Consider the following 14,048-nt stretch of genomic DNA (forward strand, 5'->3'; position numbering starts at 1 on the left):
TACCAGGCTTAAAGCGGAGGTTCACTGGTAAAATGCTGTTTTTACCCTTAGATGGATGCTCATTTAGTCTAGGGGAATCGGCTAGTTGTTTTAAAATCCGAGCATTACTTACCGTTGTAGAGGGCGATCTTCTCCGCCACTTCCTGGTATGGGCTGCGGGACTGGGCGTTCCTTCTTGATTGACAGTCTTCCGACAGGCTTCCGAAAGGCTTCCGACGGTCGCATCCATCGCGTCACGATTTTCCGAAAGTAGCCGAACGTCGGTGCGCAGGCGCAGTATAGAGCCGCACCGACGTTCGGCTTCTTTCGGATACTCGTGACGCGATGGATGCGACCGTCGGAAGCCTGTCGGAAGACTGTCAATCAAGAAGGAACGCCCACTCCTGAAGACCCATACCCGGAAGTGGCGGAGAAGATCGCCCTCTACAACGGTAAGTAATGCTCGGATTTTAAAACAACTAGCCGATTCCCCTAGACTAAATGAGCATCCATCTAAGGGTAAAAGAGCAAAAACAGCATTTATGGGTGAACTCCCGCTTTAAGACTACTAGGGTGAGGATGAATATAATGGCCCTTAAGTCCCAAGGGGAGAAGTGTCGGGTTGTGAAGTTGTTGAGGGCCATGATAATAGTTGAAGGAATTAGAGAGGGTAGAGAAGTTTTTTAACATGTCCCTTCAACAGAAGGCAATCAAATGATCGGTGTGTGGCCATCTTTATTCTTACTTAATGGATTATCCATAGTTAACAAATATTAAGGAGTGTAGCTGCCAGTCTGTGACACCTTTGTTAAGACTTTGTGTAGAGACAAACATCTCATTAGACAGACAGACAGACATAAGTTGTTAGGTGATTACCTAACCTGTATACACACAAAACATCAAGTTGTCAGCTCTGGCTGCAACTGGCCAGCTGTCTGGCATGCAGGCAGCTCTGGTGTTTGCCAACGGGGACAACACTGCAGTAAATATTTGCGAGCCTCCGGGGGCTGCTTAGCTTCAAATAGTCCTTTTAAAAAAAAAAGAACATCAACATTGACTGCAGTCTGCATTCTGCCCGTGGGTCTCAAAACGACATTCAGCTGGCAGCTGTGCCAAGACAGAAATGTTATTGTTCTAACAAGCTTGTCAGAGTTTGGTCACATGGAACTGTGGGCTGGTGTATTGTGTATTGCTTTCCGTTCCTGAATCTGTGTGTGTACATGATATATAGATATATGTACAGTATATAGATATATATAAATCTATATATGCACATACACACACACATAGGTACACATATATACACATTTAGTATGTTGTGTTGTTTAGGACATCTTTGAACCCACCTGCTTTGGATATCCATTCCATGTAGCCATTTAACTCTCTTTCAATCTGCTGCTGTCTCCTCAGTTTCATGAATGCCCTCCGGTTCTCTACACGCTCTCTCTCTTTGGCAAACTCCCTGTGGCACACAAAGATATCTGTAAGCACAACAATTCCTTAAAAAACCTGCAGGAGAAAAACAGAGCTGAGCTCGTTCCGCTTAAATCAGAACCGTTTTCTGCATCGCCCCACATCTACCAATCAGCTCCTCACCTTTATTGCCCAACTGTCATTTTGCAGAGCAGATTTCAGTTTTGACTGATGGATATGGGGAACACAGAGCAGAGTTTTTATTTAGGACCTGTTCACACATTGCGTGCTACGGTAACGAGAGCGGTACTACGTGTTTTATTGCAATGCATTTTATATGGGCGTTGCCTTTTTTTGAATGGCACACCAACACATATGACACATTGCAATGCTCTACAATAGGGATGAGCTTCGAGTTCGAGTCGAACTCATGTTCGACTCGAACATTGCCTGTTCGCCTAACAACGAACAATTTGGGGTGTTCGTGGCAAATTCGAAAAGCCGTGGAACACCCTGTTAAAGTCTATGGGAGAAATCTAAAGTGTTAATTTTAAAGGCTAATATGCAAGTTATTGTCCTAAAAAGTGTTTGGGGACCTGAGTCCTGCCCCAGGGGACATGTATCAATGCAAAAAAAAGTTTTAAGAACTGCAGTTTTTTCAGGAGCAGTGAATTTAATAATGCTTAAAGTGAAACAATATAAGTGAAAAATTCCTATAGACTCGCGGCTATAATGAATTGTCGGCTCCCAGCAATTCAGAGAGATATCATTCATAAAAAAAAAAAAGCGTGGGGTCCCCCCAAATTCAATTACCAGGCCCTTCAGGTCTGGTATGGATATTAAGGGGAACCCCGCCGTCAATTTAAAAAAAAAAATGACGTGGGGTTCCCCCCAAATATCCATTCCAGACCCTTCAGGTCTGGTGTGGATTTAAGGGAAACTCCACCCAAAATAAAAATAAAATGGCGTGGAGTTCCCCCAAAAATCCACACCAGACGTAACTTGGCCTGCCGCAGAAAAGAGGGGGGACGAGAGAGCGCCCCCCCTCCTGAACCGTACCAGGCCACATGCCCTCAACATGGGGAGGATGTCCCTATGTTGATGGGGACAAGGGCCTCATCCCCACAACCCTTGCCCGGTGGTTGTGGGGGTCTGCGGGCGGGGGGCTTATCAGAATCTGGAAGACCCCTTAACAAAGGGGACCCCCAGATCCTGGCCCCCCTCCTATGTGAATTGGTAATGGGGTACATTGTACCCCTACCATTTCACTAAGGAAGTGTAAATAATAAAAAAAAAAAAAACACACAGACCGTGGAAAAAAGTCCTTTATTAAAAAAATAAATAATCCAGCGGTGGTAATCCGCTCTCGATCCCCGCTCCAACATTGTTGGTATACAGTGAGGGGTGATCTCCTCTCCGCCAGGGTCCAGCGATGAGAAGATCATTCAGGTCCGGGATCCAGAGCGCAGCATTGCCGGCCGCGTGTCTCCACTGGAGACAGCCCGGCGAATGACGCAGCTGAAGCTAGTGACAGTTCTTATATAGGTGAGGCGGGGCCATCCGTCACGTGACCCCGTCCCCCTCTGACGCACCCTTTGCTACGTCACTGGGGAAGCCCAGGCCTCCCCCTTGCGTCAGAAGGGGGCGGGGTCACGTGACGGGTGACCCCGCCTCACCTATATAAGAAATGTCACTAGCTCCAGCAGAGACAGGCGGCTGGCGATGCTGCGCTCTGGATCCTGGACCCAGATGATCTTCTCATCGCCTGGTGGAGTGGAGATCACCCGTCGCTGGATACCAACAACGTTGGAGCGGGGATCGAGAGTGGATTACCACTGCTGGATTTTCTTTTTATAAAGGACTTTTTTCCACGGTGTGTGTGTTTTTTTTTCCAATTATTTACATTTCTTTCGTGAAATTGTAGGGGTTCAATGTACCCCATTACCAATTCACATAGGGGGGGCAGGATCTAGGGGTCCCCTTTGTTAAAGGGGTCTTTCAGATTCTGATAAACCCCCCGCCGGCAGACCCCCACAACTACTGGGCAAGGGTTGTAGGGATGAGGCCCTTGTCCCCATCAACATGGGGACATCCTCCCCATGTTGAGGGCATGTGGCCTGGTACGGTTCAGGAGGGGGGGGGCGCTCTCTCGTCCCCCCTCTTTTCTGCGGCAGGCCAGGTTACGTGCTTGGATAAGGGGTCTGGTGTGGATTTTTGGGGGAACTCCACGCCATTTTTTTTTTTACATTTGGGGTGGAGTTCCTCTTAAAATCCACACCAGACCTGAAGGTTCTGGAATGGATATTTGGGGGGAACTCCACATCATTTTTTTTAAATTGACGCCAGGGTTCCCCTTAAAATCCATACCAGACCTGAAGGGCCTGGTAATTGAATTTGGGGGGACCCCACGCTTTTTTTTGTTTTTTTCTATGAATGAATTCTCTCTGAATTGCTGACAATTCATTATAGCCGCGAGTCATTTTTAAATTACTTTTTTTTTCCTTCAGAAATTACATTTTGCGCAGAGACAGTTCTAAGTACGGGAAACGTGCGCGATTTCACAGGCATACTTTACACCCCTCCTAGGTACGAAATTTAAAGGAATATTTCACTTTTTTCACTTTTATTGTTTCACTTGCTTCAGCTCATCCCTACTCTACAACAGGGGTGTCAAACTCAATTTCATTGTGGGCCGCATCAGCATTATGATTGTCCTCAAAAGGGCCGGTTGTATCTGTAGGATTAGATGTCCAGCGCATCCCCTCCCCTTACATTAGATGTTAAGAGCCACCTCACCATCAGAAGTTGAGTCCCCCGCTCTCCCTTACATCACAGTGTACCCCCCTTTCTTTATGCTGCTTCTAGGAAGAAGCTGGATGCATTGCTTAAAAGCAAAAAGTAAGGGTCCGGAGGAGGACCAGAGGAGGGCTGGAGCTCTCCTGCAGCTGCAGGAGAGGTGCGAGGGCCGGATCTGGCCCACGGGCCTTGTGTTTGACACCTGTGCTTTACAATATACATGTGTGCTGCGATAGAAAAAACAAAACCATAACCTTGTAAAATCCTATATTCCACATTGCTGAAAATGTAAGGGCTGACATTTTCTAATTAAAAAAAAAAATAAATGTCCCTTGAGGAGCATTGGGCCATTAAGTCCATATTTGCAACCAGTAGTAAGCTGATTATATCGCCATAACTCAGAAAGATGTGCCAGGCTGAATGTAACAGATTATTCAATGGTTTTTCCTTAATTTCCACCTCTACTTACCCAGAAAGGACACCCAGAACAAGGTTAAGCATAAAGAAGGAGCCAATGATGATAAGGGGAATAAAGTACAGCCAGTTCCAGGCACTGCCAAACACATCATTACTCTGTAAAGAGAAGAAGACAGGTAAAAGGAACTGTTGTCTTATACTGTATATACACACACAAGTAGAGAACATACCTATACATTTATGTGCTCTAGCCTCAGCCCTATGGAGTATATTTGTCATTCAATGTATGCAATTCAGCTCTAAAAAGGAATACAGATTGTTTACGCATGTGTGAATAGCATAGGTGTGCGCAGCCTATGGCATTAGGGTTTGCACCCCAAAGCTCCAACACATATGCGTTTGACATATTTACCGGCCTCTTCCCTGCTCTCCATCCTGAAGCAATGGGAGGAAGGGAGAGCAAGGGAGCACATGGGGGACCCAGGCAACAGAAGGAAGAGGAACAGGGAAAGGAGGGGTGGCATATATCAGTACAGATCCCCTATATTTTCCTCCTGTGGCAGCTGAATGTTGACAAAAGGGAGAGGAGGAGAAGCCTACTTTCAGCTGCTGCAGGAGGAAAATACAGATCAGTTCCACTAAATTCCACCCCGCTACCTCTCCTGTCCAGGTTCTGAGGATCGGTAAGGAAGGATTGCGGTTTACCTGTCACCTGCCCACCATTGACAGGTTGCCAACCCCAGGATTAGGGTGTGCCCAGGCACACCTGGCACACCCCTTGCGCATGCCTATGGTAATTAGTAGGGTTGTCCCGATACCACTTTTTTGAGACTGAGTACAAGTACCGATACTTTTTTTCAAGTACTCGTCGATACCAAATACCGATACTTTTTTTTAATGTCATGTGACTTTTTTATTTTTTACACTATTTTTTTTTTTACTATTTTTTTAATAGTGGATTGTCAATGTGTTTTTTTTTCTTTTTTGATTATTATTTACATTTTCTTTTTTTAATTATTTATTACAATTTTTTTTTTCATTTTTTTAATCAGCCATGTTGGGGGGGCTTTGGTGAGAGATCAGGGGTCTTAACAGACCTCTGAGATCTCCCCTTTAAGACAGAGAAAGGGACTAGGGACACAGATTTCCCAGCCCCCTTCTCAGCAGCCTCAGCTGAAATGAATGGAGAGAAGCTCCTCTCCATTCATAAACTGAAGCATCGTAAACACAGGTTACAATGCTCAGTTATGTGAATGGACAGTGAGTGATCACTGACTCTGTTAATTCGGAAAAGGTAGGAGCCGGGTTTAGCGGCTCCTTCCTCCGCTCTCCATCCTGACAGATTGAGGGGGGAGAGCGGCACGGGGGAGAGCGGGAGGGGAGGGGAGAGCTGCACGGAGGGGGACAAGACGGCATGGGGGGGAGAGCTGCACGGAGGGGGACAAAACGGCATGGGGGGGAGAGCTGCACGGAAGGGGACAAGACGGCGTGGGGGGAGAGCGGCATGGGGGGGAGCTGCATGGGGGAGAGCGGCATGGAGGGGGACAAGACGGCACGGGGGAGAGCTGCACGGGGGAGAGCGGCACGGGGGAACAAGACGGCACGGGGGAACAAGACGGCACGGGGGATCAAGACGGCACTGGGGAACAAGACGGCACGGGGGAGAGCTGCACGGGGGAGAGCGGCACGGAGGGGGACAAGACGGCACGGGGGGAGAGCTGCACGGGGGAGAGCGGCACGGGGGAACAAGACGGCACGGGGGAACAAGACAGCACGGGGGATCAAGACGGCACTGGGGAACAAGACGGCACGGGGGAGAGCTGCACGGGGGAGAGCGGCACGGAGGGGGACAAGACGGCACGGGGGGAGAGCTGCACGGGGGAGAGCGGAACGGGGGAACAAGACGGCACGGGGGAACAAGACAGCACGGGGGATCAAGACGGCACTGGGGAACAAGACGGCACGGGGGAGAGCTGCACGGGGAGAGCAGCACTGGGGAACAAGACGGGAAGGGGGGCGGCACGGAGGGGGAGAAGACAACACGGAGAAGACTAGTAACTCCCCCCACCACCCGATACATGATTGCCCAGGTATGGGGTAAAGCATCGGACCATTTCCCCCCCGAGTACAAGTACTTGGGAAATGCTCGGTATCGGTAACGATACCGATACTAGTATCGGTATCGGGACATCCCTAGTGAATAGTTTAAAATATGATTTATAAACTCAGAACTATAGTGAGCAATTTAAGATACATGTCAGTAAAAGGATCAGGAGTCACATATTGATAATTTAGTAATAGAAAGGGATCAGTTATAAGACAATGGCAAATATAATAATAGATCAGTGATAAGTATAAGGCAGTGATAAACAAAGTTTAATAGATTAGATATAATATTAAATGAGAGATAGAATAGACAGGGCAGTATTGGTATTAGGCCTCTTGTACACTGCAGCTTGAAAAATCTCAGTACGGCATTTTTTTTCTTACTGAGCTAAAATGTATCCCATTATTTACACTGTGCCTGTGCACACAGGTGCGTAAACAAGCGCTGAGTATTCCTCAGTAAAAAAAAAAATATACGAAAATCTGCTTTCCTGGTCAGTATTTTGCACTGTTACTCTCAAATGTGCACAAATATGCACATAAGATCATAAATATTAATTAATTGTCCCTGGTAATGTATTGTGCTTGCGAATGCAAAACAGACGCCTGAAATTACGTCCAAAAAAGCAGATGCTCAAATATCAGTACCGTGTGCAAAAGGCCTTAGGGGTCATGTAATAAAAGATCAGTGATGATAATAATATATTAGTGATAAATATAGCCTAAGAAATCATGTAAAAATATATCAGGAATAGATAGAGCACAAGTATAGGATGAGGGATCAAGCAATAATAGGTCAGCAATAGATATAGGACAGTTACTGTATAGCAGTGGTAATCAACCCTGTCCTCAGGGCCCACTAACAGGCCAGGTTTTATGTATTTCCTTGGGGAGATGCAGACTAGAATACTGCAATCACTGAGCAGCAAATGATATCCCCTGTGATGTATTTTAGTTATCTTGCAAACCTGGCCTGTTAGTGGGCCCTGAGGAGACAGGGTTGATGACCACTGCTATATAGGATTAGGGTTCATGTAATAATCGATTAGTGATAGATTCAGAACAATTATAGAATAAGGGGATCATCTAACAATAGATATAGCGATAGGTGCAGGTCACTTATAGGATAATGGGTCATGACAGGTACTGGTGAGTTATATGGCTAGAGGTCATGTAATAAAATATTCAGGATTGTTATAAGATGAAAGGTCATGTAATAATAGATCATGGATAGATACAGAATAGTTTTGAGATGAGGGGCAATGTAATAATACATCAGTTATAGATATAGGACAGTTATAAGGGTCATCTAATAATAGATCAGTTATAGATACAGGACAGTTATTTATAGGGGTCATGTAATAATAGATAAATTATAGATAAAGGACAGTTATAAGAGTCAAGTAATAATAGATGAATTATAGATACAGGACAGTTATAGGGGTCAAGTAGAAATAGATAAATTATAGATAAAGGACAGTTATAAGGGCCAAGTAATAATAGATAAATTATAGATACAGGCAGTTATAAGGGCCAAGTAATAATAGATAAATTATAGATATGTGACAGTGATAAGAGTCAAGTAATAATAGATCAATTATAGATACAGGACAGTTATAGGGGTCATGTAATAATAGATGAATTATAGATACAGGACAGTTATAGGGGTCATGTACTAAGAGATCAATTATAGATATAGGACAGTTATAGGGGTTATATAATAATAGATCAGTTATACTAGATCGATTATAGATACAGAACAGTTATAAGGTTTAAGTAATAATAGATCAGTATAGATACAGGACAGTTATAAGGTCCAAGTAATAATATATAAATTAAAGATATAGGACAGTTATAAGGGTTATATAATAATAGATCAGTTATAGATGCAGTACAATTATAAGATGGGTCATGTAATAATAGATCAGTGCCCAGTACTAAACAGTTATAGGTGTGGGGGGGGTTTCAGGGTCATGAGATAGATTTTTTTGATATTTATATTGACATTGCTAGATCCTGAACACTTATGGGACAAGGGGTCATGTAATAATAATAAGTGAAAGATTTGGGAAAATTATAGGATAGGAGATCATGTAATATGCAGAACAGGTATGGGATAAGGGGTGGGTGGGGTCATTGTGATAATCAATGACAAATACGAGACAGGTATAGGATAATGGTTCATGTAATAACATATCTATGACAAATACAGGACAGGTATAGGATAATGGTTCATGTAATAACAGATCTCTGACAAATACAGGACAGGTATAGGATAATGGTTCATGTAATAACAGATCTCTGACAAATACAGGACAGGTATAGGATAATGGTTCATGTAATAACAGATCTCTGACAAATACAGGACAGGTATAGGATAATGGTTCATGTAATAACAGATCTCTGACAAATACAGGACAGGTATAGGATAATGGTTCATGTAATAATATAATTATGACAAATACAGGACAGGTATAGGATAATGGTTCATGTAATAATAGATCTGACAAATACAGGACAGGTAGAAGATAATGGTTCATGTAATAATAGATCTCTGACAAATACAGGACAGGTAGAGGATAATGGTTCATGTAATAATAGAATTCTGACAAATACAGGACAGGTATAGGATAATGGTTCATGTAATAATAGATCTGACAAATACAGGACAGGTATAGGATAATGGTTCATGTAATAATAGACCTGACAAATACAGGACAGGTATAGGATAATAGTTCATGTAATAATAGATCTGACAAATACAGGACAGGTATAGGATAATGGTTCATGTAATAATAGAATTCTGACAAATACAGGACAGGTATAGGATGACAGGGCATGTAAATATAGATCGGTGATAGATGTAGAACAATTATAAGATGGGGGTTCATGTAATAATAAACCAGTGACAGGCACAGTGGAATATGTGAGTACGAAGCTCCCACAATACAGTACAGATGATGATGATGATGACATTTCTGGGGAAAGCATTGACTGCTGAATGAAAGTCTTCAGGTTTCTAGCTATGGGAGGGTTGCCTCCTCCTCCTTCCTCCTATCCCTGCAGGGAGATGGGGGTGGTGCTCTCATCTACGTGTGCAGTGAAAGGTTCCTGTGCCCATTTCTTGATGCTAAAAATACAAGCGGCAGGAGAAAGCATCCTAAGAAAGAGAGCTGCTCTCCTGTCAGAGAATGGAGAGGAGGGGGAGGGGTGCACCATTTCCTTTTCTATCAGGATGGATGCTGCCCTTGAGCAGAGAGAGACTCAGCTGTCACTCACACAGGCACTGCTAGATGTGCACAGAAAACCATATCTCACCTTCTCCATTCCACAGTGAGGCCTAAACTCTGGAGTTACTACAAATTACAGCTGGAGGCCACATGTTTAGCTCCCAACTGTACCATTCCTAGTAGGGGCATTCCATATTTCGGAAACCAGATTCCCCCGATACTTATTTTCCCACAATTGTCATTTTTATCTAATGCATCTATCTGTTTAGATAATATATTACTCTTTACGTAGTGCTGGACTGTAAGTCCGGCATGTAAATTACTGCACTGCTAATTTTCAAATGCCTGTATAAAGGAACAATAGAGGTGAGAAAAGATACCAGTGATTTGTACTTTGTGCAGTATCTTTTTTCCCAATTAATAAGGCCTTAAAGAAAAACTATCACACATTTTGCATGTAGTACTTTGTTTTAGATTCCTAGGTGCCCTAAAACACTGGCTGTGATGTTGGACAGGGCACTGGTCGCCCCCGCCCCAAAAAAATCCGCCCCCCCTCCCTTGGAGTAGGGAGGGCTTAGAAATAGAGAGATGGGTGAAGGTAGGGCTTATGAATGGGAAGTTGGTTATAAGGAAGGCTTATGAATGAAGAGTTGGATGTAGGGAGGATGTATGAATGGAGAATTAGCTGTAGGGAAAGCCTATGAGTGGAGGATTGGGTTTTGGGAGGGCTTATGAATAAAGAGTTGGGTGAAGGTAGGGCTTATGAATGGGAAGTTGGTTGTAAGGAAGGAATGTGAATGAAGAGTTGGATGTAGGGAGGGTGTATGAATGGAGAATAAGGTGTAGGGAAGGCTTATAAGTGGAGGAATGGGTTTTGGGAGGGCGTATGTTTAGAGAGTTGGGTGAAGATAGGGCTTATGAATGGGAAGTTGGTTATAAGGAAGGCTTATGAATGAAGAGTTGGATGTAGGGAGGGTGTATGAATGGAGAATTAGGTGTAGGGAAAGCCTATGAGTGGAGGATTGGGTTTTGGGAGGGCTCATGAATAAAGAGTTGGGTGAAGGTAGGGCTTATGAATGGGAGGTTGGTTGTAAGGAAGGCCTGTGAATGAATAGTTGGATGTATGGAGGGTGTATGAATGGAGAATTAGGTGTAGGGAAGGCCTATGATTGGAGGATTGGGTTTTGGGAGGGCTTATGTTTAGAGAGTTGGGTGAAGATAGGGCTTATGAATGGGAAGTTGGCTATAAAGAAGGCTTATGAATGAAGAGTTGGATGTAGGGAGGGTGTATGAATGGAGAATTAGGTGTAGGCAAGGCCTATGAGTGGAGGATTGGGTTTTTGGTGGGCGTTTGTTTAGAGAGTTGGGTGAAGATAGGGCTTATGAATGGGAAGTTGGTTATAAGGAAGGCTTATGAATGAAAAGTTGGATGTAGGGAGGGTGTATAAATGGAGAATTAGGTTGAGGGAAAGCCTATGAGTGGAGGATTGGGTTTTGGGAGGGCTTATGAATAAAGAGTTGGCTGAAGGTAGGGCTTATGAATGGGAAGTTGGTTGTAAGGAAGGCCTGTGAATGAAGAGTTGGATGTAAGGAGGGTGTATGAATGGAGAATTAGGTGTAGGGAAGGCCTATGAGTGGAGGATTGGGTTTTGGGAGGGCTTATGTTTAGAGAGTTGGGTGAAGATTGGGCTTATGAATGGGAAGTTGGTTATAAGGAAGGCTTATGAATGAAGAGTTGTATGTAGGGAGGGTGTATGAATGGAGAATTAGGTGTAGGGAAAGCCTATGAGTGGAGGATTGGGTTTTGGGAGGGCTTATGAATAAAGAGTTGGGTGAAGGTAGGGCTTATGAATGGGAAGTTGGTTGTAAGGAAGGCTTATGAATGAATAATTGGATGTAGGGAGGGAGTATAAACAGAGAATTAGGTGTAGGAAAGGCCTATGAGTGGAAGTTTGGGCATTTGGGAAGGCCTATGAATGATGAGTTGGGTGCAGAGAGGGCCTCTGTAAATTGATAATTGGGTGAAGGCAGTTCCTAGTAATTGAGAATTAGGTGATGAAAGGGCATTTTGGAAGGACCTATAAAAGGATAGTTGGATGTAGGAAGAACCTATGTATGAAGAGTTGGTTGTAGGAAGAGCTTATGAGCAGAGATTTGAGTGTTGGGAGGGCCTATGGATGGACAGTTGCGTGTAGGGGTGGGCCTATAGATGGAGACATGGGTGTAAAAAGGGCCTATGAATGGATAATTTGGGGTAGTAAGTGGCTATGAATAGGTAGTTGAATTAATAGAGAATTAGGTTTAGAGAAGGCATATAAATCAAGAGCTGGGTGTGGGGTCAATAAATGAAGAGTTGGGTATCGGGAAGACCATATTGACTTCTTAATTTGCCACTTTGATGGCTGTTATTACTGGGTGCATCTGTTACATAGAATTGTAGCACACATTGCTTGCTCCCACAGTTTCATAAAAATTCTATACTTTCAATTCATACCAGACTCCTAGCTCAAAACAAACTCAGGTGGCAAGACTATCGGTCAAGTGGTACGAAAATGCTCTTTAGCTATCTTCAGCCTTGGCATGCTTTGAACTTCCAGTTCCCGAAGGTCAGGTTTTATTGGAATATGCCGGCCTTGGAGTCACTTCTTATTAGTCTCCAATGAAACCACTCTCCACAATCTATACTTGTCTAATAATGCCTAAAAACTTTTTGGCTTGTTCCGCAACTACGCTTCTGCCTAAAATCCAATGCAATGTATTGCTTTCTTTTTTTCAAATTTATTGTAACTCCATTCACACTTTAAACTTTGAATTTTCTAACAGAGTATAACCTTGATATTTCAGCTCTACTATACTATATAATCTTACTGAATTAGACAAGTACTTTAGCTGAAAACTATGGGCAAACTCTCCACTTATGTGGAGAACGTTCTTCAACCCCAGTTTGTAGAAACAGCCCCAGATAATTTGATTTATATCATGCTAAAATATATACAGTGCTCTACATTCTGGATCTGTAGGATTGCAATTGGTTTTCGGAGTTCTTCAGTTCAATGAGAATGAGTACACATTGATTGTACTTACATGGTATAAAATATCTGTCCAGCCCTCCATAGTAATACATTGAAATACAGTTAGTACTGCAAACAGGATGTTGTCAAACTGCGTGATACCATTATTCGGTCCCTCCCACTTGTCTAAGCAAGTGGTTCCATTGGGGCACCTGCGCGATGATGAGTCGTTCCCACACAGGCCCTCAACCTTGACTTCATCTGCAGAAAGACATAGTGTTCTGTTCATTTGGAAGGCCAAGAATGATAAAGACAATGACAAAAAACACCATATAGCTATAAGACAATTAGGTAAAAAAAAAAGTTACATACTGCAGCTGCTGACTTTTAATAATCGGACACTTACCTGTTCTGGAGTCCAGCGATGTCGGCACCGCAGCTGATGTTTTCATCAGCTGTCAGGTGTATGCTGCCTCCATTGCGAGTAATGGAACCCGGCAGTGACGCCAATACACGCGGCTGAGGCTCCCGGAAGTGGGAACAGGATACCAGGATGTGAAAATAGGATTTTTGTACTCACCATAAAATCCATTTCTCTGAAGTTCATGGACGGACACAGCATCTTTTGACAGTAGGGTTATGCACCCCAAACTCTCCTAAAGGAAGCGGATATAACCCTACTGTCAAAGGATGCTGTGTCCGTCCATGAACGGAAGAGAAAATAGGATTTTTGTACTCACCGTAAAATCCATTTCTCTGAGTTCATGGACGGACACAGCATCCTTTGACAGTAGGGTTATATCCGCTTCCTTTAGGAGAGTTTAGGGTGCATAACCCTACTGTCAAAGGATGCTGTGTCCGTCCATGAACGAAAGAGAAAGACAGGTATCCTGTCCCCCCTCCCCCAAAAGGTGCCAAATGTGGCACTGGAGGGGGGAGGAGTACAACGAGCGGAAGTTCCACTTTTGAATGGAATTCCGCTTTAATTAACTATACACTGCTCGAATTCTGGCCAATTCCCGCTGGCTCAGCTGAAATTCAAGCAGTCTATGGCTCTACCGGCACCATTTTGTTTGGCAAAAGCTGATTGTTCACT

The 14,048-nt window shown here is 43.8% G+C and overlaps 1 protein-coding gene across 7 annotated transcripts in view; it reads right to left on the bottom strand.

Moving 5' to 3' along the window:
• CACNA1A (calcium voltage-gated channel subunit alpha1 A) overlaps positions 1 to 14,048 on the bottom strand; it is a 301,437-nt gene that overhangs the window by 228,022 nt on the left and 59,367 nt on the right. For all 7 annotated transcript variants that reach the window (XM_040346583.1, XM_040346582.1, XM_040346580.1 and 4 more), the window contains exons 5-7: positions 13,026 to 13,213; positions 4,658 to 4,761; positions 1,326 to 1,441 (exon numbers count right to left, since the gene is read on the bottom strand). In XM_040346583.1, coding sequence (XP_040202517.1) covers positions 1,326 to 1,441; positions 4,658 to 4,761; positions 13,026 to 13,213 — 408 coding nt within the window. The remainder of the gene's footprint in view (positions 1 to 1,325; positions 1,442 to 4,657; positions 4,762 to 13,025; positions 13,214 to 14,048) is intronic.

This window comes from Rana temporaria, chromosome 3 (assembly GCF_905171775.1).
Source record: "Rana temporaria chromosome 3, aRanTem1.1, whole genome shotgun sequence".
Taxonomy (NCBI): Eukaryota; Metazoa; Chordata; class Amphibia; order Anura; family Ranidae; genus Rana; species Rana temporaria.